The sequence below is a fragment of the Pygocentrus nattereri genome, chromosome 22, assembly GCF_015220715.1.
Source record: "Pygocentrus nattereri isolate fPygNat1 chromosome 22, fPygNat1.pri, whole genome shotgun sequence".
In the NCBI taxonomy this organism is placed as follows: domain Eukaryota; kingdom Metazoa; phylum Chordata; class Actinopteri; order Characiformes; family Serrasalmidae; genus Pygocentrus; species Pygocentrus nattereri.
Window position 1 is genome coordinate 19,229,690 of NC_051232.1, and position 26,119 is coordinate 19,255,808.

Genomic DNA, 26,119 nt, shown 5'->3' on the forward strand with positions numbered 1-26,119 from the left:
TTACTTAACTATTTAGCAATGATCAAAAAATATATCCAAAAAATATGTTATCATTAAGAACATTAGTTAATGTTTAATGAAGACATTACTTAACCATTTAGAAGTAATTATAAACTGTTTAATAAAATCTGAAATATTTTTTTTCTATCATTAGTTAATTATCAATTATTATATTCCTTAGTGATTTAGTAATGTTTATTACTGTCTTAAGTACCATTAATTAATGTACCCTTATTGCAAAGTGTTGCCATTAAATAAATTATAAAAATGATCCTGCTGCTTCATTAGTGTGGTCTGAATGAGTAGAGCTTCCTCATCTGCTCCTGTGGCGTTTCACATTTCATGATAGTTGAGTACTTCTCACCACCAAGCAAGGATTTCAGATCAACTGCAATAGGGGCCACCAGTGAGACCCTTTGGATGAGAGCATTCCTGTGATTGCTCACAAACCATACAGCTGGACAGAAACAAAACAAGGAAGACAAAAAGGGAAAACTTAGACAAACAGAATATATGCACCAAAGCAGTTTTAAGAATACCACTAGAAGAACACAACTTACCATACTCCTTGGAGAGATCTATTTGTCTGTCTGCAAAACATTACACAAACACACGTTTATACATTTGAGAACTAAAAGTGAAAATGAATCTAAATAGATTTTATTCTAAGTGATTTTGGACAGATGATGACTGAACGAACAAATGAATGAACAAACATTTCTCAAAGCTACACTTACAGGGGGAAAAAGACCATATGTACAGGTTTTGCTTGCTGACAGATGTTGTAGTGTTTGGACTGGAGATTGTCCACCTGCTCCTACCTCCCTATAATACTACTACTAAGATTGATATTCACTTACCAACACAACTGAAATTTGTACTGTATTGATCTGAAGGTCACAAAAGAACAGAAATTAAATGAACAACATCCATTCATGATTACTTTGTTGACTACAAGAGAACACTTTAATGGTGCTTTCATTTACCTGATCGTATGTCAGCTTCCCACAATGATTTCCCTTCATTCGTTAAAAACAACCGAAGGTCATCCTTCACATCTTTAATGTATACCTCGAAAAAGTTTGGGGTTTGGCTGGTGTATCTCAGTTTTAACCTCTTTCAGAGAAAAACTGAATGAAAATTACATATGAAAACATTCAGGCTATTTTAATTTCATTATGGTTGTGGTTAAGACCACCAAGTCAAGATCAAGACTTAAGAGTCTATCCCTTAATGGTGCATATAACATTTTTTTAGGGACCAGCTTCTTTATATATGTAACAACATAACATGTTACATGATTTTGACTCAGAAATTAGTTAAATGAGTGTGACAGGTCTTCTTCTTTCTGCAAATCATTAAAAGGTAATGGAGAGAATTGTTTAACAAAAGATAGTTTTACTTGTTTTTCCATGTATGTGTATTTCTATTTTCCATTAGGTAGAAACAACATATAAGTAGCTTAAATCCAGTTTCATTCTGCTTGGCACCAGATAAAACAGTATAGAGTTGAGGACTTAAAATAATGAGCAACTGCTGAAAATGAGTGAAATAGACGAAATAAGAGCAGCAGGACTGGCAGCAGAATATTGACGTTGTACTCTAAATCAACATGCATACATGGCTCAGTATCCTCTGAACTTAAACGGTTTACACAGTTATATTCTTGCCTGGTTTAAATCTTAATTAACAGACTGCTACCAAATTGTTAGTGAATACAGAGAGTTTTCTGAACACAGAAGAGTGCAACATGGTGTTCCATAAGGCTCTGTTTTGGGGCCCTTACTGTTCTTCATTTATTTTCTCTCTAGTACACATAATTCACAGACGGTGTTGTTGAATACCACTTTTATGCTCGTGATGCACAATTGTAGGTAGCAGCTTGACCAAATTCATTTGCAAATAATGGCTGACTTTAGTAAAGACATACAAACATGAAAGTCTGCTAAATTCCAATAAAAGTATAACTTGTAGGCCACTCAAAGTAAGGTTGCAGATTTGAGCTGATCTTAATAAACTTTAATATTTTTTTTTCAGTAACACTTTACTGTAGGTCAAGTTCATAAGACTACCTGATGATTGCATAAACCTTTCACGACAACTGACAAAAACCTACATAAATATTTCTAAAGGCTTATCCCAATAAGTGGCAATCACCATAAAGGCTGCTTTTGTCATCTTCAGTGTCAAGCTGACACGTACATGAAGTGACAGGTGTTTGCTGACATTAGGTTTGTGTTATAACACTATGCGGTGAAATAAATAACATGGCATATTATGACAGCCAACATTTTAGTGGCATTGTGTCCATTTCACATCTCCTGTTTATAATTCACATGAAATTCATAAAACGTTCAAAACCAAGTTGTTTCCAAGACGTACAACATCACCTGAAACTATCCTACAGAAAGTGTCTTACAACTATTGAATATTGTGTGGGGGAAGGCAATTTCTTAAAGCACCACAAGTGACTCCATAAAGCAGGCGTTTCATTCGATTGCACAAACTGCTCATTTCATTTATGACCCAAAAAAATGGACATAACTCATTTCAATGTTTTGGCATTGCCATTAGGATTCATAACATTGTATGAACAGCAAAGTGAAACTCACTTTGCTGAAGGCTCAGTGAAAATTCAACCTCATTTCCAAAAACGTCAATAAAAACAGAATGGAATGATAAACAGGTTGAACTTTTTTAGTTTTTTAAATGTGTGCCTATTTTAAATTTGATGCCAGAAAAACATTCTAAAAAAAGTTGGACGGGGCATGTCACTGCGTTTCATCACGTCTTCTTTTAACAACACACTGTAAGCATTTGGGAACTGAGGAGACTAACTGCTGTTTTTTTTCTGTTCTTGCTTGATATAGAATTTGCTGCAATACAGTGCCTTGAAAAAGCATTCACACCCCTTGAACTTTTACGCATTTTTTCATGTTACACCCACACGCTTCAATGTATTTTATTGGGATTTTATGTGATAAACCAACAAAAAGTAGCAAGTAATTGTGAAGTGAAAAATTATACATGGTTTTCAAAATGTTTTCCAAATAAAAATCTGGAAAGAGTGGTGTGGTTTGTATTCAGTCCCCTTGAGTCAGTATTTTGTTAGGACCACCTTTCACTGTGAGTACAGCTTCAAGTCTTCTGGGATATGTCTCTACCAGCTTTGCACATCCACAGGTTGACATTTTTGCCCATTCTTCTTTGCAAATTAGCTCAAGCTCAGTCAGATTGGATGGAGAGCATCTGTGAACAGCAGTTTTCAAGTCTTGCCACAAATTCTCATTGTGATTTAGGTCTGGACTTTGACTGGGCCATTCTTACTCATGAATATGCTTTGATCTAAATAATGCCATTGTAGCTCTGGCTGTAATTTAGTGTTGTTGTCCTGCTGCAACGTGAACCTCCGTTCCAGTCTCAAGTCTTTTGCAGCCTCTTACAGGTTTTCTTCCAGGATTGCCCTGTATTTAGCTCCATCCATCTTCCCATCAACTCTGACCAGCTTCCCTGTCCGTGCTGAAGAGAAGCATCCCCACAGCATAATGCTGCCACCACCATATTTCACGGTGGGGATGTATTCAGGGTGATGTGTTGTTAGTTTTCTGCCACACATAGCGTTTTGCATTTAGGACCATGGGCCTCTTGTCTGCTTCTCTAATTAGCGCTCTCCTTGCCTGGGCTGTCAGTTTAGGTGGACGGCCATGTCTTGGTATGTTTGCGGTTGTGCCGTTCTCCTTCCATTTTTGGATGATGGTTTGAACATTGCTCTGTGACATGTTCGTAGCTTGGGATGTTTTTTATAACCTAACCCTGCTGTACACTTCTCCACAACGTTACCCCTGACCTGTCTAGTGTGTTCCTTGGGTTTCATGATGCTGTTTTGATCACTAATGTTCTCCAGCAAACCTTTGAGGCCTTCACAGAACATCTCTAGTTATACTGAGGATAAATTTACTAAATAGTCACACTGGATTTTATTTAGACATGCAGATTTTTATTTGTAAAAAGTTATTTTTCAACTATGTATAATTTTCTTTTTACTTTACAATTACTTGCTACTTTGTGTTGGTTTGTCACATAAAATCCCAATAAAATACATTTAGGTTTGAAAAAATTTGAAAAAGTTCAAGGGGTATGAATTCTTTTTCAATGCACTGTACATGCAGAATGTGGTTTGACATTGTCCTGCTGAAATAATCAAGGTCTTCCCCAAAAACGATGGCGTATGAATGGCAGCCTTTGTTGCTCCAAAACATGCATATATTGTTTAGTATTATGGTGCCTTCATAGAAGTGCAAGTCATCCATGCCATGTGCACTAATGCACCCCTACACCATCATGAATACTGGCTTTTGAACTGTGTGCTGATAACAAGCCAGAAGGTCTTTAGCCAAAAGGATATAGTGTCTATGATTTCCAAAACAAAAATAAATAAATAAATCTTGATGTATCAGACCACAGGACACTTTTCCACTTCATCTCAGTCCATCTTAAATGAGCTTGGACTCCGAGAAGGCAGCAACATTTCTGAATCCTGCCAATGCATGGGTTCTTCTTTGCATGGTACAGTTTTAACATGCATTTGTGAATGCAGCGATGAACTGTGTTCACATGAGCCCATGCAGTAATTTCCACTATAGAATCACTTCTGTTTTTAATGTACTGCCGCCTGAGGACCTGAAGATCACGGCCAACCAATATCGGTTTTCGGCTTTATCCCATGCATACAAGGAAATTCTCTGGATTCTCTGAATCTTTTGATAATATCATGTACTGTGGATGATACAATTCCCAAGTTCTTCGCTATTTTACACTGAGAAATGTTATTCTTGAACTGTTGCACTATTTGATTGCGCAGTCTTTCACAGAGTGGTGAACCACTCCTCATCCTCACTTGTGAAAGCCTCTCTGTGTTGCTCTTTATATTCCCAATAATATCACTACTCTTGACAATTAACCACCAGATGTTTTTTTCTGAAATGTGTTGCTGACATCAAATTCAAAAGGTACATGCATTTTTTCAAAACCTAAGAAATAAAAATTCTCAGTTTAAACATTTGGTCTTGCTGTCTTTGCAGTGATTTCACTTAAATAAGGATTTCACCCTTAGAACATTAAGGGTTCATTGGGGCAATTGTTTGATATTTGGGTCAATTATAATATGCAAGTTTTGTCATGAGATAATCACACATGCCACATATTGTTTTTGCTTTTCAGGAAATCTTGGGATACTCAGATATGCCATTTGAGATGTACATGCCAACAGAATTTTGATATCTTTATGAATGTGGGTCGTTTTTGATAAATTTACCTAGCACCTGCTAAATTTTGTGAATTTTTTTTTTTTTTTTTTGCTTATAAAGATCTTAAACAAGTGGCACCTCAGTTGCCTTTTCAGAAACTGTTAGTTTGGTGTGTCTGTGAGCTGAAAGTGCAAGAATTTTGATGGTGATTCATTTTAACAGTAATTATTGAGTAAAAATAAACAGCATAAGGTGACCATGTTTTTTTATTGATTTTCTGTCCTCTTGGATTCATGCTGAGTGCTAAAACTCTGCTACACCGCGAAACAGGCTTTATTTTTAATTACAAGTTGAGTTGCTTCTTTGATATCAGATATTTCTAACACTCAAAATCAATGTAAACTCAAAGACACACCTAAATACTGTTAAAATGACAATAACATTTATCATATTTATTGTTATGCTTTATGACTGATGCTGACGTCACAACTCAATGACATCATGCTAGCTTGTTAGGACTGGGTCTGCTTAGTGTTCTGATATGTGTATCTTGTCTGTAGCTAAAACTGTTCTGAAATGGTAAAGACTGGAAATGAATCATGCATCTTTGTTCGCTCTGCGTCCAAGGGGTTAAAAGATTTGCCCATGATTGCATTTTACTTTTACTTGCATTTTGCACAGCGTCCCAACTGTTTTTGGAAATGAGGTTGTATATATAATTCTGTTGGAACAGTGCCATGGCACTGCCATAGTGATTCAAAAAGGTCTAATAAGAATTACTATGATATTTTACTTAGGATCAATATAAAAATGCATAACTCTGTCATTACAGTGTCGTGGTATCAATACAGGGCTTCATAAAATATTATGAACACAAATATAACACTCACTTTACTTAAAGAGAAAGACCCTGAACATATGATATGAAGACTGAAACAGGACTTCAGCACTGCAACACTCATTTTGATCATTTGTAAATATTATATTTACCTGTGGTCTGATTCGGGAGGAGCAGGATGTGCTCAGCATGTAATGATTCTTCATCTGCAGAGACGCATCTGGCCTGGGTTTTGGGATCTCTATGCTGTGGTTCTCCTTTTTCTGTACAGACTACAGAGAAAACATGTTAAATTATAGACAGCTGGACATCGCACGATGTAGTACCGATGTCAAGTTATCATCCCCACCTCTATTATTTTTGAATCGCATGGAACCAGGTATACATGAAGGGTTGGGTGAGAAGTCGAAGTGCAGTAGATCAACACTTCACAGTGGGCTTTCACAGGGAACCCACTTCTGACAAGGACACCTTTTGGGGAGAATGTGGGGTGGAGCAGTTTTGCACTGAAGGAAGACAACTCACATTTCTCTAAAGTGATTCCAGCATCTTCTACATGAAGAACTCTGACCTCATCACTCAAGGAATCCAAAGAATCTGTAAAAAGGTACTTTGGTTATGAGAAAACCTCTTAAAATGACATGTGCTTTCTGTTAGCTAACCTCCACAAGTAATCCACTTTTGATGATACAGTTTCCCTTGTTTGAAGATTACCTAAACAGAGAAAGTGTGGTAGATGGACAGCATTCAGCGTCCCTCTGACAACAGTAATGTCCAGCAAAGGGCCACCAGGATGATACTGTTCTCTCACCAGAACCTCACTCACTAGTTCCCAGTTACTCCAGCAGTATTCCAGTTCAACTTCACTGGAGCTCTCCCACCGGAGACCAGTAACAGAGCACTCATAACTCCCTGGTGCAGCAGTGAACCTGAAAAATCAGCTAGAAATGGGTAGATCTGTAATTGATATGGCAGTAAATAACATGAAAATGAGAGGCAAATAATAAAATAAATAATGGGTGATTGTGTCACTACGCTAAAATACAGAAATACTATATATTACTTTAATACGACATTAAAGTTCTATATTTAAATGTATGTGCAACAATGTATAAAAATGTGGATTTTTAAATTTCATAATGCTTTATAACCTAAAAGTGCAAACTTTTGAAAGACAAAACTAATTTGAGCTCAGCTTTGAACGTTTGTATAGTTGCACTGTTACATTGGTAATTAACAAAAACAAATAGTTTTCTTGAATACTATCATTTATATCCATGAAATAAGCATGGTGAGTTGATATGGAATGACCTCAGCATCTTCTTGTTGAGTCTGTCAAGTCTTCTTGTAGTAGGTCTTTTGTTTTTAACCTCAGCTGCTTAATTCTCTCTGTGAAATAACTTCAAGATCAGCCTAATATAAAAAAGTGGGACTTTATTGGGCTATAGTGTTCCAAAATATACCCAAAAGTATGAGGACACCTAACTATTACATCTATGCAAGCTTGTTGGAAGTTCCACTCCAAAACCATATTGTCCCTGTTCCCAAAGGTGTTCAGTGGGGTTGAGCTCAGGGCTTTGTGCAGGCCACTGGAGCTCTCCACACCAGACTTGTCTAGCCATTTATTTATGGAGCTCGTTTTGTGAACAGGGGCTCAGTCATGCTGGACCAGAATGTTGTAAGAGCACAATTGTTTAAAATGTATTTGTTTGCTGTAGCATTAACATCACCATCACTGGAGCTTAATGACCCAAACCCTGCAAAACAGTCCCAGCCTATTATCCCTCCTCCACCAAACTGCCGGCACTGGATATTAATGCCAAACCCTGAATCATTCATCCAGGGTTGTAGCCACACCTGTCCTGATTGTTCACTTGGGCTGCAACAAACGACTAATTTGGTCATGGAACAATTGATCGATTACTGAAACGAATAATCAATTATTCAGATTATGTCTCACTACCATGTAACTATTAGGTAGCTATTAACTTTTAAATGAAACTTGAGGTTGTTTTATGCATTTGCTAACTAACTGTCACGGTTGGCTCCTCCCAGTCCTGTCCATGTGCTCATGTTTTGGTTTTGTAACTCCGCCCCTGATTGTTATCACCTGTCCCTCATTGTTACGTGTATTTAAGCCCTGTGTTTGCCCTTTGCGTTTGCCAGTCTTTGTATCTGTATCTTTGTATCTTTGTATCGTTGTACCTGGTCTTTGTTTGTGTTGGTTCTGGTTGTTTTCGTCATGTCTTACCCTCGATCTGTCCGTGTCGGCTCATTGACCCTGGAATGTTCTGACTACGACCCTGGATTTGCCCCTAATAAATCTCGCTTATCTCAGCGTGTGCGTCCGCCTCCTCGCTCCCCGTTACAGAAAGACTGGCCACCACAGGACGCAGCAGGTAAGCGAGACTCCGGCATGTGGTTGTTCCGTTGGGACGAAACTCCGGCTGTTTTAAAGCAGCCCGAGTTCGCGGTGTCCCAACGCCACCAAGCCGGAGACAGCAAATCCCCTGGCGCTGAGGGAACACGAGCGTCTCGTCGGTCCCGCAAGAAAGCGGAGGACCTTCCCGCCTTGTGTCCGGGCGACGAGAGCTCAGGTAAGCGCCTTGGGTCTGCCCGTCTTGAGCGCCACTGCAGGGAGGAGCGACCTGCAGTGCAAGACGGGGTCAGACGGAACGAACATTCAGATGACCCGTTTTTTGGTACACGGCTCGTTCGCAAGCGTCACTGCGAGCTGCCAATCGCTCGAGTGAGCTTTGGGAACGGCCGAGTGGGTCCAGTATCTGTGTGTTCCTCCAGGTTGGAGCAGAGGTCCCCAGCCCGAAAGCTTGATCCCGTGGCCGCACCCCGCGGCACTTCTGATCCCGTGGCCGCACCCCGCGGCACTTCTGATCCCGTGGCCGCACCCCGCGGCACTTCTGATCCCGTGGCCGCACCCCGCGGCACGCCTGATCCCGTGGCCGCACCCCGCGGCACGCCTGCGCCTCCGGACCCGCCGCCAGTCGCCGCGCCTCCGGACCCGCCGCCAGTCGCCGCGCCTCCGGACCCGCCGCCAGTCGCCGCGCCTCCGGACCCGCCGCCAGTCGCCGCGGACGTCGTAGCAGGCCCGCCTGCCTCCGTGGACGTCGTAGCAGGCGCGCCTGCCTCCGTGGACGTCGCAGCAGGCCCCGCGCCTGCCTCCGTGGACGTCGCAGCAGGCCCCGCGCCTGCCTCCGTGGACGTCGCAGCAGGCCCCGCGCCTGCCTCCGTGGACGTCGCAGCAGGCCCCGCGCCTGCCTCCGTGGACGTTACATCCCCTTTGTTCCCACCCGTCCCGCCCTCGTCTGTGTCTGTTCCCCCTGGGAATCCCGTTTCTGTCCCTGTTCCCCGTGGTCCTTCTGTGCCTTCTGTGTCTGTTTCCGTTCCTTTGTTTCTGCCTTGTTCTGTACCTGGTTTTGTCCTTTTCCCTACTGTTGTGTCTGTCTCGGTTCCCTTTCCCGTTGTGGTTCCCGTTCCTGTGTCTCCTTTTGTTTCTGTTCCTGTTTCTGTTTCCGTGCCCGTTTTCGTTCCTGTGTCTGTCCTGGTGCCTGTTCCCCTGTCTTTTGCGTGGTCTGTTGTTCGTTCTTGTTTTCCTCGTCCTGTGTCTCCGGTCGTCTCTCGTTCGGCGTCGTTTTGTGTTGTGCCTCCTCGTCCTCCCTCCGTTTTTTGTCCTCGTTCTGTTTCGTCTGTTCCTGTGTCTGGTGTGTCTCCGTCTGTGTCTGTTCCTGTGCCTTGTGGTTCTGTTCCTGTGCCTTGTGGTTCTGTTCCTGTGCCTTGTGGTTCTGTTCCTGTGCCCGTTTCTGCCCCTGTGCCCGTTTCTGCCTCTGCTCTGGCTTCGGTGTCTGTGCCTGTTTAGTTTAGTTTTGTCTTTCTCTGGGTTTCGCTTTTTTGTTGGGTTGTTTTGTTCTGTGTGGCACGCCCGGTGTGCGTGCCTTTGGGGGGGGGTTCTGTCACGGTTGGCTCCTCCCAGTCCTGTCCATGTGCTCATGTTTTGGTTTTGTAACTCCGCCCCTGATTGTTATCACCTGTCCCTCATTGTTACGTGTATTTAAGCCCTGTGTTTGCCCTTTGCGTTTGCCAGTCTTTGTATCTGTATCTTTGTATCTTTGTATCGTTGTACCTGGTCTTTGTTTGTGTTGGTTCTGGTTGTTTTCGTCATGTCTTACCCTCGATCTGTCCGTGTCGGCTCATTGACCCTGGAATGTTCTGACTACGACCCTGGATTTGCCCCTAATAAATCTCGCTTATCTCAGCGTGTGCGTCCGCCTCCTCGCTCCCCGTTACACTAACAATGAAGACTGTCAAAATTTATAAGCAAGGACGTACAAAGTAGCAGCAAAAAAATACAACAGAAGTAAATGAGTTTTTCTTTAATCAAGTAAATTAAAAAATGTCAGTTTAATTGTTGAATGTAAACAGTGCAGCCTGTATTGGATTCAGCACAGTGTTTCTTTTGTAGGCTCTTGAGGAGCATCTAGGGGTGATGGCATGTGGCTGGACAGAAGAGGATGTGAGCTAATGGAGAACGTTCAGAAAAAACGGGAAGTAGTATTCAGGAGCACATTTTCCTTCATGGACTCAGAGTGAGCGCCTCAATGTTGCAATCCTCTTAATCCTTTGCCTTGAAATCCTCAAAAAGGCTTCATCTGTAAGTCTCACACTGCTTACAGTTATATTCATAGTTTTATGTAAATATTTCTTGGGTTGAGTGCAGAATTTATGTTAATGGTTAGTTTACTGTCAGCTACGTGTAGATGTATTAGTGATGGGTGGTTAAAGCATTGGTGTTGGTTTAAATGATGATTCTCATGTCTTTTCATCTTTCATTACTTAAACCAAGATATCTACCTTTAAGCACTTGTTCAAATTGTCTTCTCAGTAATTGTTTTTTTTTGCAAATGTACAAGAGATATTAGTACTTACACAGGTACAGGATTTTGTGTTCTATTCTGCAGTTTTACAAATGACATTTTCCTACATTAAATCCTGCCAAACCCACCACCTCGTCTGTTCCGTGGAGGACGCATTGCTGGAGAATATATTGTTAAGCGAGCTGTATAGCTGAAAATAGGTTGCCTGCAACAACTTTTTGTGCTCTGTGCATTCTGCTATCTGTCTACACTTTGCTGCCACTAAACTCTACAATCGCAGGTGTTTATTCAACCGCAGGAAAGTCCGCGTCTCTCCGTGCTCCTCTGAGAGCCTCAATCTCCTCTGAGAGCGGATCTTCACCGCCACAGAGGAGTCGTGCTGTGATGGAGCAGATGTGGCAAACGTTTGTGGCGAACTTCTCTAGAAACAGTTCAATTTGAACGGTGACAAGGATGGACAAGATTATTAATGAGCAGATCAGAGGGACAGTGAAGGTGGAGCAGTTTGGAGATGAAGCCAGAGAGGCCAGGTTGAGATGGTTTGGACATGTGTTGAGGAGGAATAGTGGATATATTGGGCAAAGAATGTTGGAGATGGAGCTGCCGGGTAGAAGGAGAAGAGGCAGACCTCAGAGAAGGTTTATGGATGTAGTGAAGGTGGACATGGAGATGGTTGGTGTGAAAGTAGAGGAGGCATAGGGCAAGGTGGAGGCAGACGATCCGCTGTGGCGACCCCTAAAGGGAGCAGCCGAAAGAAGAAGTAGAAGTTTAAACGCTTAATTTTAGCCTTTGTCCATTTGCCCTGTGTGTTCGTCCACGGAAAACAGAAACCCGTTTGTAGTCGTTCTCTGTGTTCGCATCACGAAGTAGGACGGAATTCAACACTAACGTTAGCAAGGTGAGGTCAGCTAGGTTAGCTCACCAGCACGACTATCGCCGCGTCCCAAAACCACAACTCTGTACTTCACCCTGCACTAATGAGTGCACTTCTAATGGTATATGCGCTATTTTACACTATTTAGTGAACTAGTGTGCGGTTTGGGACACCGCGTTTCTTACCGCGATATCTCCGTCATCCAGCGAGCTGCCGTGTTTCCTCTTCAAATGCTCCAACATGGAGGACGTGCTCCCATAGCCAGCTGAGCTCGGTTTTACAAACGGCACAACCGACCACCTTTTTCTGAGCGTAGGTCTCACACATTTGAGGATTTTGTTCTTGAGGCAGCCATCGCGCTGTTGTTTACACTCTCAAACGTTCCTAGTGAACGCGAGAAAGCTACGTGGTAACGTCATCAACCAACCGACTACTAGATTAGTCGCCAACTAATTTGGTTGTCGATTTTAGTCGACTAAGTCGAATAATCGTCGCACCACTATTGTTTACAAGCCTGACACACCAAACGGAAAAAAAAACAACACCAAATGCGTTCGGGTGATATTTGATCTGTGGGCGCTGTCACTGAATTATGGCCAATCTAAATCGTTTTGCTCTCTGTCATTTTTCCCCTTCAGGTCTCCATTCACTGCTTAGCAACCATTTCGGTTCATCATTGCTTCTATGTTTCAGTCCTTTATCAGCATCCTGATAAACATGTTCATAACTAGTGTGAGGACACCGGGTCCTCAGTAGTTTCCTGAGATGATCAGGTGTTGCCGCACGTATACTACAGGCTAACATATAATATTGCTATGATAAAATGTTAAAGTTTATGAGGCTAATTATGCTTGTGAAATGCAAAGCCCATAATTCTTTTTTTATTATTATTTAAAACACTCCTAAGGTTGCTAACTAAGTCAGCCTTATGTAGTCTAGTTCCAGTACCTGCTTACAAGCTATTTAGGTATATTATCAATTGAATGTTAAAATAATGGTAGATGTAATGTGTTACCTACTCACTGTTAACTCACTGTTAAGTAGCATACTGATCACATAGTGTCATATAACATAACTATTTTTTATAGAATTCAACAGGTACATTAGCCTGTTAACAATATGGGAAGGGTGCTTTTCTGCTAGCAGGGGTTTGGTAGAGACAGTTTACTACATGTGCTTTTTCAGTTATCATATACAGCATATAGAAAATGAAATAAATTCAATATAAAACTATCACTGAATTAGTATATGTTTCTACATTCATTTTCAGCTGCGTTTTTCATAAATTGACAATTGCTGTAACATAAGTTTAGCAGTTAATTTATTCACTACACGATTCTGCAGACTGGATGTCACTAAAATTTTGATTCTAGTGACGGACACAGCGCCAGTGTTTAAATCTGAACCTACATCTGTGTTGAAAGATGTGTAAAGTCCTCAGTGGTCTGACAGTTTAGTGCTTAATGCTCTTTCACTACAAAAGAAGCGCTGTATTAAAACCTCAAAGCTAAAGTCTACTTCAATGCATCAAGTCGGCAGGGCATAAATGGGGTATAAACATAGAATTCTTGATGCCTGCTGTGAAAATGTAATGGTTAGGTTTAGGTTTTCATGTTTGCTGTGTTGTTTATCCTCGCTTTTCCTCATCGGGGGTTAGAGAACCAGCCCAGTGACCGGAAGGTCGCCGGTTTGATCCCCTGACCCGACAATATGTGACTCAAGTGTCCTATGCAAAGCACCTAACCCTTAACTGCTTCCTGGGTGCTGCGGATAGGGCTGTCCACCACTCCGGGCAAGTGTGCTCACTGCCCTGTAGTGTGTGTGTTCACTAGTGTGTATGTGGTGTTTCACTGCATGGACGGGTTAAAAGCGGAGTTGAAATTTCCCCGTTGTGGGACTAACAACGGTCTCTTAATCTTAATTTTTGTACATCTTATCTGTCTGATTTAAACTCATATCACCTTCACTGGGCAAAAGATGTGCCTGTGGTGAGTGGATGCATGCTTTACTCTGACGTGTGCCATTGGCTAGTGACATGAAGTGAAGTGTTTGTTGTGTTTATGTGAATCCAGCATTCCAGTGCATGTCAGCCGATCCAGTCATGCTCTTATTTGAGTATAATGATGACACTGCTGTCAGGTATAGCCAGTAGCCTGATGCTATGACATTGCAGTACATGGCACGCTTGGAAATTGTATCTACCAAATTGGCCTCGCCACTTTTTCACAGGCCTACCCAAAAATGTATTTCTGCCTATGCCACAACATCCATCACACTTCCAGATAGTGGTTTACACCACTACAGCTAACCTATTGCATTGTACATAGTGACCGTAGGCTCGTTTGCAGCAGCTCAGCCATGGAAACCCATTTCATGAACCTCCTGACACAGTTCTTGTGCTGATGGTGCTTCAAGAGTCTGGAGTTTGGAACTCAGTAATAACAATGATAGCACTTATAGTTGACCTGTGCATATCTAATACTGAGGAACTGACTTGTGACCAAGACGGCATCCTGTGCCAGTGTCCCATGTTTAAAGTCACTGAGCTCTTTAGTACGACCCATTCTACTGCCGTTGTTTTTCGGGGGAGATCGCATGGGCATGCTTGATTTTATCCACCTGTTAGCGACGGGTGTGACGGAAACATTTTAATATCATAATTAAGAGATGTGTCCATATACGTTTGGTCGTATAGTGTAGTTAGTTGAAACAAGGTACAACAAGATTAAAATGTGTAACAGTACCTGTACTTTACATTTTCCTTTAGTGATGAAGCCACAGCTTCAGGCAAAATGTGCTTCCATTCTGTTGAGTCCTGGATAACATGAAAGACTACTTATTAAAAAAACCTCTTTCCATCATTTTTGATCTTAAACAATACCCGATGAATGTCAAACATATTCTTTAATTAGGTCTTTAACAAGGGAACACAGTGTCAATGACATAAAACACCAAAAGCTATTTGAGCGCTAATAGCGCCTCCTTTTGGAGAATCTTTAGCCTGATAAACATGAGTAAGTCAGTGTATGAGTGAGTGATTATAAGCCAGGTTCATGAGGTGCTTTGCATCTAAAAATGATGTAATCATTGCGAAAATGAAGCACAGCGTCCCTTATTCATCAGAGTTGTGTGAAAAGGCTCAGATTTGACTTTAATGACGTACAAACTAAACTGTGTCTGATTTAAACACAAATGATGAATCAGCTTCATTGTGTGAAACCAAGCCTTCCACTACTTAATTTACATATTATCTACATGAGGCCTGCCCTAATTCAAACAGATGTTTGAATTACAATAAAATGACAGCATTCAGCAGCTCATTGCTCGTAGGCAGAGTTTGAGGTACTGACCAAACTTTATAGTTAAAATTATGATGAATGGAAAGAATAAAATATGAAATTTATTGTCGTACTTCTACCAGACATCAGTCTGATTGTACAGTTGAAACTGATGAATAACAAAACCGTATAATGTCCGCTTTATAATCAGATGCAATCAGATAAGCTTGGATTTGAGACGAGTAGAAGATACCAAAAAATACACAAATTCTGTTTGAGAGCTTACCTTCACGCTTGAGCAGGACTTACAAATATGTTGTGTCCCTTAGGTCATTTAAATAGGTAAATAAACACATATAAACAAAATTGAAACAGGGGAAATAAGTCCAAAAGTCAAATTAGTATGCTGTGCTGACAATGCACCAAACAACAAATTACCACACAAAACAATTCTGCATTCATTTCATTTTCAAAATATTGAGATTTCCAGTTCATATTAAATGCGTGATTTAAAAGGCTACCTGAAGGATAGAAGTCTGTGGCAGTTTCCGGCAACTAATTAAATAGCTGATCCAGCAGATGACTGACATAATTGATGTAATTTACAATCTTCTGTCCCCAGCCAGCTCTTGAACTGGTATATACATTATGTTTCACATCACGTTCCAGTTCTTTGTCATGGTCAATTGTTTGCTCAATAACCACTGATAATTCTTCAAACTTTTGCTTGTGCTTTGTCACACCTTTGGAGAAGAGGAAGTTAAGCTGTCACTGTATGCCCAAAACATGAAATGTTCCATAAAAGAGCTGTTAAACTCCTTTCAAGTTTCACTCACTTTTCTTGAAACTGTCGACTTGCAAAGGCCCTGGATAAACGCTTCCTGAAAAAGGGAAAAATATGTGACTTAATGAAGTCACTCAACTATTAGCTTCAAAATGTACAGTACTGTGCACAAGTCAGAGACCGCCTTTCATTTATTTAATTTCCCATTTAAATCTTTACTTTTTAAAGATCAGATATAAGCCATTTGCCACACACGCCAAAAGGGAAAAAAAGAAATGACAAAAAAGGATGTTTACAAAACTGTAGTTCTGAAAATATAGAGAAAATGGGACTCCTGACAAGTGTTCGAGACTTAGTAGACCACCAAAACAGATAAACAGCAGTTAAAGCTTTCATCTTTGAGAGAAAGGAGAAAATTAAGCTCCTTCCTTCCACTTTCAGAAGACAAGCAAGCAAAATTTATTTATATAGCGCTTTTTACAACAAGTGTTGTCACAAAGCAGCTTTACAGATCAAGCAGCATTACAGAAAGAAAATCCAGGACCAAGCCCCAGTGGCGACATTGGCAAGGAAAAACTCTCTAAAGGTAGGAGGGAGAAACCTTGAGAGGAACCAAGACTCAGAAAGGGAACCCATCCTCCTCTGGTCGACACCAGATAGCAAACACTATTAGTATTATAGTGCAAAGTGGGAAATACCGGTGGTTAATTTGATTAGTATGATTATGCAGCGGCAACAGCATCTGAGGTGAGGATTGCACAGCGTGGTACGGCAGAAGAGGTAACAGCCTCAGACACACAAGATGGGCAGCTATTCAGCTCGGCAAAGAAAGGAAAGAAAAACACAGAGTTAGTTCTGTAAAGAGTGGCTGACCACAGATTACAGTGTTAACAGAGCAGCAAAGACTCCGGCAGGTCTAGATCTGACAGGGAAGACTAATCACCAAAGGCTTGACTATACAAGTAAGATTTTAGCCTAGACTTAAAGACTGGGGCTGTGTCTGAGTCCCGAACATTAACAGGAAGATTATTCCAGAGCTGGGGGGCTTTGTATGAGAAAGCTCTCCCCCCTGATGTAACTTTATTAATTCTAGGTACTAGTAGTGAGCGAGTACCTTGTGATCTAAGTAGGCGTGATGGTTCATAGTAGGAGAGAAGTTCACTCAGGTACTGAGGGGCGAGTCCGTTTAGAGCTTTATAAGTCAGTAATAGAATTTTATAATCAATGTGAAACTGAACTGGTAACCAGTGCAGGTTTGATAAAACTGGGCTAATATGGGCAGTCTTTCTGGTTCTTGTGAGGACTCTGGCTGCAGCGTTCTGGACTAACTGACGCTTGTTAAGGCTTTTGCTGGAACATCCAGACAGCAGGGCATTACAGTAATCCAGCCTTGAAGTAATGAATGAATGAACTAATTTTTCTGCATTCTATGGAGATAATGCATTTCTTAATCTAGCAATATTGCGGAGATGCAGGAAGGCTGTTCTAGTGATATTAGTTATATGTGCATCTAAGGACAGATCAGGGTCTATTACGACACCCAAATTTTTTACACATTTAGTTTAGGTGTTAAATAAAACAGTTTGTTTCTAGCTGCTTTTGGACCAAGAAGCAGAACTTCTGTTTTGTCCGAGTTAAGTAGGAGAAAGTTACTTGACATGCAGTATTTTATACAATCCTCAATCTTGCTAAGTTTAATTTTATCATCCGGATCGCTTGATACATATATAACTGAGTGCCATCGGCATAGCAGTGATAATTTATGCCATGTTTACTGATAATGGTGCCCAGTGGTGGCATATATATTATGAACAATATAGGTCCTAAAACAGCCTTGTGGAACACCATACTTTACTTTTGCAAGGGCGGATGATTCACATTTAAATTAACAAAACTGATAGCGATCAGTGAGATAGCACCTGAACCAGGAAAGAGCTGTTCTTGTTTACCCCTACAAGGTTTTCTAGTCTATCTAGTGGATCGAGTGGTCTATTGTGTCAAATTCTGCACTAAGGTCAAGGAGGACTAGCAAAGACACATTTTCTTTGTCAGTGAATAATAAAAGATCATTTACAATTTTTAATAGTGCTGTTTCTGTACTGTGATGTGGCCTAAAACCAGACAAATTTTTCATGTATATGATTCCTACATAAATAGGAGCTTAATTGTTTTGCTACCACTTTTTCCAGGATTTTTGATATAAAGGGGGGATTCAAGATAGTTCTATAATTTGATAGTTCACAGGGATCAAGATTAGCTTTCTTAATCAGTGGTCTAATTATTGCAAATTTAAAAGTTTTTTGGATGTATCCAAGGCTAAGAGAGGAGTTTATTATCGACAGAATAGGCTTGGTTATTTCTGGTAAACCTTTCTTGAGTAAACCTGTAGGAATTGGATCTAACATACAAGTAGAAGATTTTGTGGAAGAAACAATTTTAGCTAGTTCGTTAAGTGAGCTAAACGATTCCAGCCTCTCTGCAGTGATTATAATATTCTCAAGGTTTAGCCTGGCATTATATAGCGACAAGTTTGTAGAGTTTAATTGTATAATTAGAATTTTCTGCCTAATTTTTCAATTTGATCACTAAAGGAATTCAGTGATAATTCAGCACTATGGGTCGGAAAGGAAGTCTCACTAAGAAAAGGAGACAGACATCAAATAAAGAGGCTGAACAATGGGCTGACCACCCCAGAGTCCAGACCTCAACATGGATGTGTTTGGGTTATTTTGATTGTGAAAAGCAGAAAAGACAAAAAGTGTGGAAAAATATGCCTGCATGTAAAAGGAATGCTGAAAATAATGCTGTAATAAAGGAAGAAATAGAAAGTGGACGCATGAACTACTAAAAATATATGAATTAAGGGTGTTCAATGACTTGCACAGTACTATATATGGATATCATGTAATATCAAGTGCAAATTACCGAAGTGCTCTGGTCTCTGAAACACACTCCTGAAACCTCTCATTACAGGGTACAGGGTACCCCAGGTTTGAACTAAACTACTGTATTTCTGCAATTGTGGGTCCTTTGTGGCATCCTTTAGAATGATTTCTATTCTGTCACCTTCTTCCTGTAATTTGTTTCCAAGCCTCTTGATTAATTCCTCTTCACTGAAACTAAAAGACAAACAAGAATGTTACATTTTTTGTAACTTGCCAAAAATGACTGAACTAAATGATGGAACTGAACGATATAAGAAAATGATCAGACATAGTCCGTGGGTGTTATACATTTACCGATCCTGTTGAATGAAGTTGTGACGTAAAGGTTCATCAACACTCTCTTCATATTCTTGCACAAGTTTTTCCAGGTCCTTGGTTTCATCTTTGACAATTGGATGACAGGAGGATCAACATACAATCTTATACATATAAAGCTTCTTAATTCTGCACCTGACGTCCAACAGCACTGCACAGTTTTGTTAGATCGTCATCATCGCTCCCCCGCCTTACATTGGTTTTAGCTATATGTGACACTACATCCACAAAGTTGTGGGTCCAAATCCAAAATCCCAAACCTGACTAGGTATTTCTGGTTGTGCCCTTGCTCATAGAGAGCTCTGCAAAATTACATACTTTTAAATCAAATTCCTCAGAGTTGACAAAATAATTTGGCATATTTTGCTGCCCTTCCTCTAGTGGCACTCTAAACAACTACCTAGTTTGCTTTTGTGGATGTGCTGGCCTTGTTGATGTGGTTAAATATTGAGGGACATATTTACGAAGAGAGGTAGGAGATGACAGTCTGCTGATACTTTGCACCAATGAGGGTGGCCAATGTAGTGAGCTATCTATTAAGAACTTCCATGACCAGTGCACTATAACAATGATTTTGGCTCATGGCCTTTCACTGAGTGCACCCAGGTCATCTGTGAATTATCTCTGTGCCGTACATCAAAAAGTGACATTTTTGCCACAGAACTCACATGAGCCATGGAAGCCAGATGGTGGACTGCAGAGCAGAAGATTGTTAATATGTGCTTTTAACAGCCGGGAAAGGAAATTTCCTAAATACACAAAACCAAAAGCCCTTTATAATGATCTACAGAAGACATGAATAGGACCCTCCCCTCAACTTATTTGTTTTCCACTCTCTCCACATATAGGAATACTTTATTTAATAGCAGCCCACATTAACTGAAAAATATATGCCCATTTTGAATTTGATGCCAACAACACGTTCCAAAAAAGTTTGGACGGGGGCATGTTTACCCCTGTGTTTCAGGGTCACCTTTGTCATATTTTTCATTTCATTTCAAAATGCGCCAGATGTTTTCAGTGGTGACAGGTCTGGACTGCAGGCAGGTCAGTTTAGCATCCGGACTCTGTTATTACGGAGCAATGCTGTGTTAATACATGCAGAATGTGATTTAATATCATCTTCCTCCCCTGAAAAGAAAGTCGTCTGGATGGCAGCATATGTTGCTAAACATGTAGATATCATTCAGCATTAATGGTTTAGCCTTAACAGATGTGCACATCACCCATGCCCTGTGCACTAATGCACCCCTATAACATCATGAATACTTAAGCAATAGAACACAAGAGGGAGTGTGTTATCACTAAATAACATCATGGCTGTGATCTGGTCGCAGGTACGAGGCGATAATGCGATAACACACAACCTCGTGTGGCATTTAATGTTTTAATGTTAGGAATTTCTTTCCGCCAAATTACAGTTCCTTAACAAGCAGCTTGTTACTATGTCAGAGTAACAAACTCCGCTCACTCACTGCACGGCTGGCAGTTCGTACTCCAGCTTCACACAGATCAATTGACAGTTTGGGAATGTACTGTAGTCTCATCCTCAGAGCCTGACCAAATCGGCTGTTGGTCAAATGTGGTCTTCAAAGTATCCATTTTCTGTTTGTGTGCAAAGTAAGAAGTAAAAACGTTCAAATGGCTTGAGCGTCTCCTACAGCTCCTACAGTCTCAACAGTGTCTCAGCAGAGTGACACAAACAATCAGCTTGCGTGTCCAGAACTAACTGTTGTATACTGGCTTTTGAACAAGCTGATTGGCCTTTAGCCCAGAGGACAGTGTCCATGATTTCCAAACAGAATTTCATGTGTTGATTTGTCAGACCACACAACACTTTTCCACGTCCCCTCAGTCCATTTTAAATGAGCTCAGAGCCAGAGAAGCCGATCCCGTTTTTTGTTGTTTTCACAGACAGTGGTTTTTAGGAGTGTTTCTGAGCCCATGCAGTGATTTCCACTACAGAATCATGTCTGTTTTTAATGCAGTGCTGTCTGAGGGCCCAAAGATCACGGCCAGCAAATACTGGTTTTTGGTCTGGTCCCTTGCATACAGCAATATCTCCAGATTCTCAGAATTTTAAAAGGCGAGAGTTCTTTGCTATTTTATACTGAGTATGCATGGGACAAAAACCAGTATTTGCTGGTCATGATCTTTGGCCCTCAGGCAGAACTGCATTACAAACAGACTGGATTCTGTAGTGGAAATCACTGCATGGACTCTGCTGAAACACTTCTGAAAACTATCCACACTAGTGAACACATACACACTAAGGGGCAGTGAGCACACTTGTCCAGAACGGTGGGCACCCTATTCACAGCACCCAGGGAGCAGTTGGGGGTTAAGTGTCTTGCTCAAGGGCACTTCAGTCATAGACTGTCAGCAAAGGGGATCGAACCAGCAACCTTCCGGTCACAGGGCTGGTTCCCTAACCTCCAGCCCACAACCTGCCCCTTATAGTTGATAACAAGAGCTAATCTGATTGAATGATGGTCAGCTGAAAAGCCGATGCTGAGTAGATTGTTTGGATGAGCTTTACTAATTTACTATTGTACATTATTAAACTTTATTAAACAGATAAGTAAGCAAACCTAAATCAGGACCAGTAGAAAAAACAGCTGCAGGACAAATTTAGCTGTTGTATTCCAGATGGTTGCTACGGTGCTAGGTGGTTGGTACGGTATGCCCTGTTACCAACTATAGTTTTTTTATAATATAGTTACTACAGTTAATATAGTTAATTTTTATACTCACCATTTTCGCTTGATTTTGCCATCTCTCTCACTTACAAAGGCTGTTAGACCATTCAGAGTCCTTACTTCAAAACAGGTTTTGAGTAATCTATCAACATGCAGGAAACACTTGAAACCAGGAAATTCCTTATTCACATGGCAGCCAAAGTTCTAAAACATTTCTCTTTACATTCCAGAACATAAAACTCAATTTCAAATGGCACACGTTTAGTAAAAGCTTATTAAAAGCTTGAAAATGCTTTGGGTCTTACCTGCAGTTGGCACAGTTCCTTCCAGTCTCTGTGCTATTCCATTCTCACTTCTGCTGTACTCTCGTCTCTCTGGCTCCGCCTCAGTTTCATCATATTTATCCATTTGTCATGTGTAACCCCTGAGTCCCATTACTTGTGCCTCCAACTGGGTCTGTGTCAGGGTCTGTGTACATACAGCACATGTAGCTTCATTCCAAAGTCCAGGCTGCATCCAAGAAAGGTGGGTCATCAGTAGCATTGTCCTATGAAGGCTTCTTGTCTGCATTACATAATGTAAACAGAGTGTTGTATTTAAGCCTATTTGGAAATATTGAAAATAAGCTCATTTGTATGTAATTAAATGCTATAATGCAAATAAAGAATGTTACAAATAGTGCACTGTATATTTTATTAATGCTATATATTTTACCAGCAATGTGCAACGTGCAGTACTATTTATGGTTAGTACTGGCTATATTCTTAAAATTAGCTATTTTTTTCCAATAGGCTAAGAATACAGTTTAGGGCTGCAACTATCGAATATATTTGGAATTGAGTATTCTGTCCATTTTTTCATCGATTAATCGAGTAATCGGATAAATCACTCTTTCGTGTTTTAAAATAACTATATCGATAGTGTGCTATGCAACATGAAGGCCTCTTAAAATGAGCAAGCAATTGGCTATTGGTCCTCACAAAAGGTTTTTATTCAAGCTCAATACTTTAAACCTTTGACTTATTTTCTCCAGAACTAAGCCCACATATTCAACCTTTCTGTCAAACTGTTATGATGTACATGAAAAAAAAACTATGAAATACAGCTTCACAAACAGGGTATCCTATCCGCAGTTTTATCTGAATAAAAAAAGGAAAAAGGGTGTAGTGAATGTAGTCACAAATGAATTTGTCCATCTGTTGCATTTAGTATTACTACCTTATGTATGAGGAAGGCGTGTTTTGAGGTGAGAGAGAGAGAGAGAGTGTGTGTGTGTGTGTGTGTGTGTGTGTGTGTGTGTGTGTGTGTGTGTGTGTGTGTGTGTGTGTGTTCGTTCACGCGTGGGAGGGAGAGATAAATTATTTGAGTGAGATCTTGGTGCATTTGCTACTTATTATGCCTGGTCACTATCGACTCATAACACAGGCTACAAATCACAGACACTGTACGCTCTACCAAGCGCTGGTGTTTATATCAGTATGCAATCATAAACACACGCTGCAGAGGTTCTGAGTACGCTTGGAGATGTGCAGTTCATGTGAGGATGTTTTCGGTTCTGGTGCTGCAGCACTGATGAAGTTTTATTCTGGTAGGCCAGGTCCGTTTTACAGTGAATGCATTGCCCTGCATTGTGCGCCTTATGCAGCGTAAAATGGTCCCACACTTTAGACATTTTCAGCCTTTTACACACACTGGTATCTTTATTTTCTGCCATTGCCACACAGAGCAAAATAAATCGTGCCACCTTATAAATCTTTGAAAAGTGCATCAGTTATAACAGTCTATGTAAAACAATGATATGGGAGCTGCGTAGTAGTCTACAAAGCGGGAGTGATACGATAGCAGAGACATGTAAAATAGATGGACTTTGGTGACATGAATTAAACAAAGCTTCAAGCCAAATAATTTGTTTTTTGTAATCGAATTATTCAAGTTACTCAAATAATCGTTTCAGCCCTAATACAGTTGTATGAAACGGTTTTGGCACCCACAGCCAAATTAGAAATTCTGTTGATTTTTGGAATGAAAAGACGTAAACTCAACCTCTACAGTAAAAATGACTTAAAAATAGCATTTTCTGTAACTGACAATGCACAGTTACCTTGTATTTAATTAACTTAAAAAACAGAAAATTGTAATTGTGACATGTGCGAACATTTGGAAACCATTCCACTTGTAAGGTGAACTTAAATAACTTGTTAGACCTTAACTGACTCTTCAGAACTGGTTAGGCAGGTGAAGAACTGTTGGTAGCTGATGCCAATTCCAGATCACAAAAGACGCTGTGCACACTGACATTCAGTGCTCAAATTATGACAGCAAATGTGACACAATCACTCAAGAAACTGGAGCTAAACAGAGGTTAGATCCTACAGCAGGACAACATCTCAAAACATACTCCAAAATCCACCATAAGCCTCTTCAAGAAACAAGCTGGATCTTTTGGAATGACCCTCACAGCCCCCTGAATCTTAAACATGAAGACCTTCAACATATGCAAGATGACCTTAAAATATTGCAGCACTGGAAGCCTGGGTGAAAATTCTAAAAACAACAATAGACAGACTCCAAGCTGACTACAAAAAGCTTCCATAAGCTGTGACATAAGGAGGTATTGATCTAGTAGGGTGTGTGTATATGTATACAATCACTCAGTTGCTTGTTAACAGAAATAGCTAATCAGCCGATCACACGGCTGCAACTCAATGCGTTTAGTCATGTAGAGGTGGTCAAGACAACTTGCTGAAGTGCAGACAGAATGGGGAAGTGCTTCAGAACGGGGAAGAAAGGTGATTTAAGGGACTTTGAACGTGGCATGCTTGTTGGTGCCAGACGGACTGGTCTGAGTATTCCAGAAACTGCTGATGTACAACCATCTCTAGGGTTGACAGAGAATGGACTGGTTCAAGATGATAGAAAGGCAACAGTAACTCAAATAACCAACCAAAATCTCTGAGGAACGTTTCCAACACCTTGTTGAAAGTATGCCATGAAGAATTAAGACAGTTCTGAAAGCAAAAGGGGGTCCAACCTTTTACTAGCAGTGTACCTAATAAAGTGGCCGGTGAGTGTATATTTTTTTTCATTAACCAAATACAAAGTAAGTGTGCACTAATATTTGCAAAAAATGTTATATTTTTAAACTAATTTGCTGCAGAGTGTGTTTACATCTTTTCTGATAAGCCATCATTACACATTTTGTGAACCTGATTCATAACCTCATTTTAAATGGCTGAAAAGCTGAACAACATGCAAACAATTTTCAAAAAGGATTACGGACAGTAGAAAATAATGAAGGATACTCCAGCATTCCTTGATTATTGTACATAGACAGCATTTCTCTGCTGTATTCAAAGAATCCATCTGATTGGAGCTGTCATTGTCACAATGACCTAGAAATGCAGCCCATCATGCAGTTTAGCGTTTGAAATGTAGATATTGTCTCAGCCTTGTTACATACCAAGACTTGCTGTTCAGTAACTGGAGGGACTTTAATCCAAATTGGTAGAGCAATTCGTAGGTTATCTCACCGTTCCTACCACAGATAACATCTCACCGTTTCTACCACAGATAGCGTCTCACCGTTTCCACCGCAGATGGCGTCTCACCGTTTCCACCGCAGATGGCGTCTCACCGTTTCCACCGCAGATGACGTCTCACCGTTTCTACCGCAGATGACGTCTCACCGTTTCTACCGCAGATAACGTCTCACCGTTTCTACCGCAGATAACGTCTCACCGTTTCTACCGCAGATGACGTCTCACCGTTTCTACCGCAGATGGCGTCTCACCGTTTCTACCGCAGATGGCGTCTCACCGTTTCTACCGCAGATGGCGTCTCACCGTTTCTACCGCAGATCGCGTCTCACCGTTTCTACCGCAGATGGCGTCTCACCGTTTCTACCGCAGATGGCGTCTCACCGTTTCTACCGCAGATCGCGTCTCACCGTTTCTACCGCAGATGGCGTCTCACCGTTTCTACCGCAGATCGCGTCTCACCGTTTCTACCGCAGATGACGTCTCACCGTTTCTACCGCAGATGACGTCTCACCGTTTCTACCGCAGATGGCGTCTCACCGTTTCTACCGCAGATCGCGTTTCACCGTTTCTACCGCAGATCGCGTCTCACCGTTTCTACCGCAGATCGCGTCTCACCGTTTCTACCGCAGATCGCGTCTCAGCGTTTCTACCGCAGATGACGTCTCACCGTTTCTACCGCAGATGGCGTCTCACCGTTTCTACCGCAGATGGC

The 26,119-nt window shown here is 40.9% G+C and overlaps 1 protein-coding gene and 1 long non-coding RNA gene across 2 annotated transcripts; both read right to left on the minus strand.

Moving 5' to 3' along the window:
* Positions 1 to 211: 211 nt before the first annotated feature.
* On the minus strand, positions 212 to 22,276 carry LOC119262021. Its single transcript, XM_037532799.1, has 7 exons — positions 22,174 to 22,276; positions 21,924 to 21,987; positions 6,799 to 7,013; positions 6,610 to 6,681; positions 6,237 to 6,356; positions 561 to 590; positions 212 to 457 (listed from the first exon to the last, which is right to left on the minus strand). The coding sequence occupies exons 1-7, from the start codon at positions 22,274 to 22,276 to the stop codon at positions 285 to 287; spliced, it is 777 nt and encodes a 258-aa protein (XP_037388696.1). The 3' UTR covers positions 212 to 284.
* LOC119262010 lies at positions 14,822 to 16,745 on the minus strand. The gene is made up of 3 exons (XR_005129353.1): positions 16,608 to 16,745; positions 15,962 to 16,006; positions 14,822 to 15,868 (listed from the first exon to the last, which is right to left on the minus strand). It is a non-coding gene; the product is annotated as an uncharacterized LOC119262010 (long non-coding RNA).
* Positions 22,277 to 26,119: the final 3,843 nt, after the last annotated feature.

Coding starts and splice junctions, on each gene's coding strand:
- LOC119262021 (XM_037532799.1), bottom strand. CDS start 22,276: ATGGATAAATATGATGAAACTGAGGCGGAGCCAGAGAGACGAGAGTAC. Junction 7,014..21,923: donor GGCAAAATCAAGCGAAAATG/GTGAGTATAAAA, acceptor CTGATTTTTCAG/GTTCACTGCTGCACCAGGGA. Junction 591..6,236: donor CCTCCCGAATCAGACCACAG/GTAAATATAATA, acceptor AATGTTTTGCAG/ACAGACAAATAGATCTCTCC.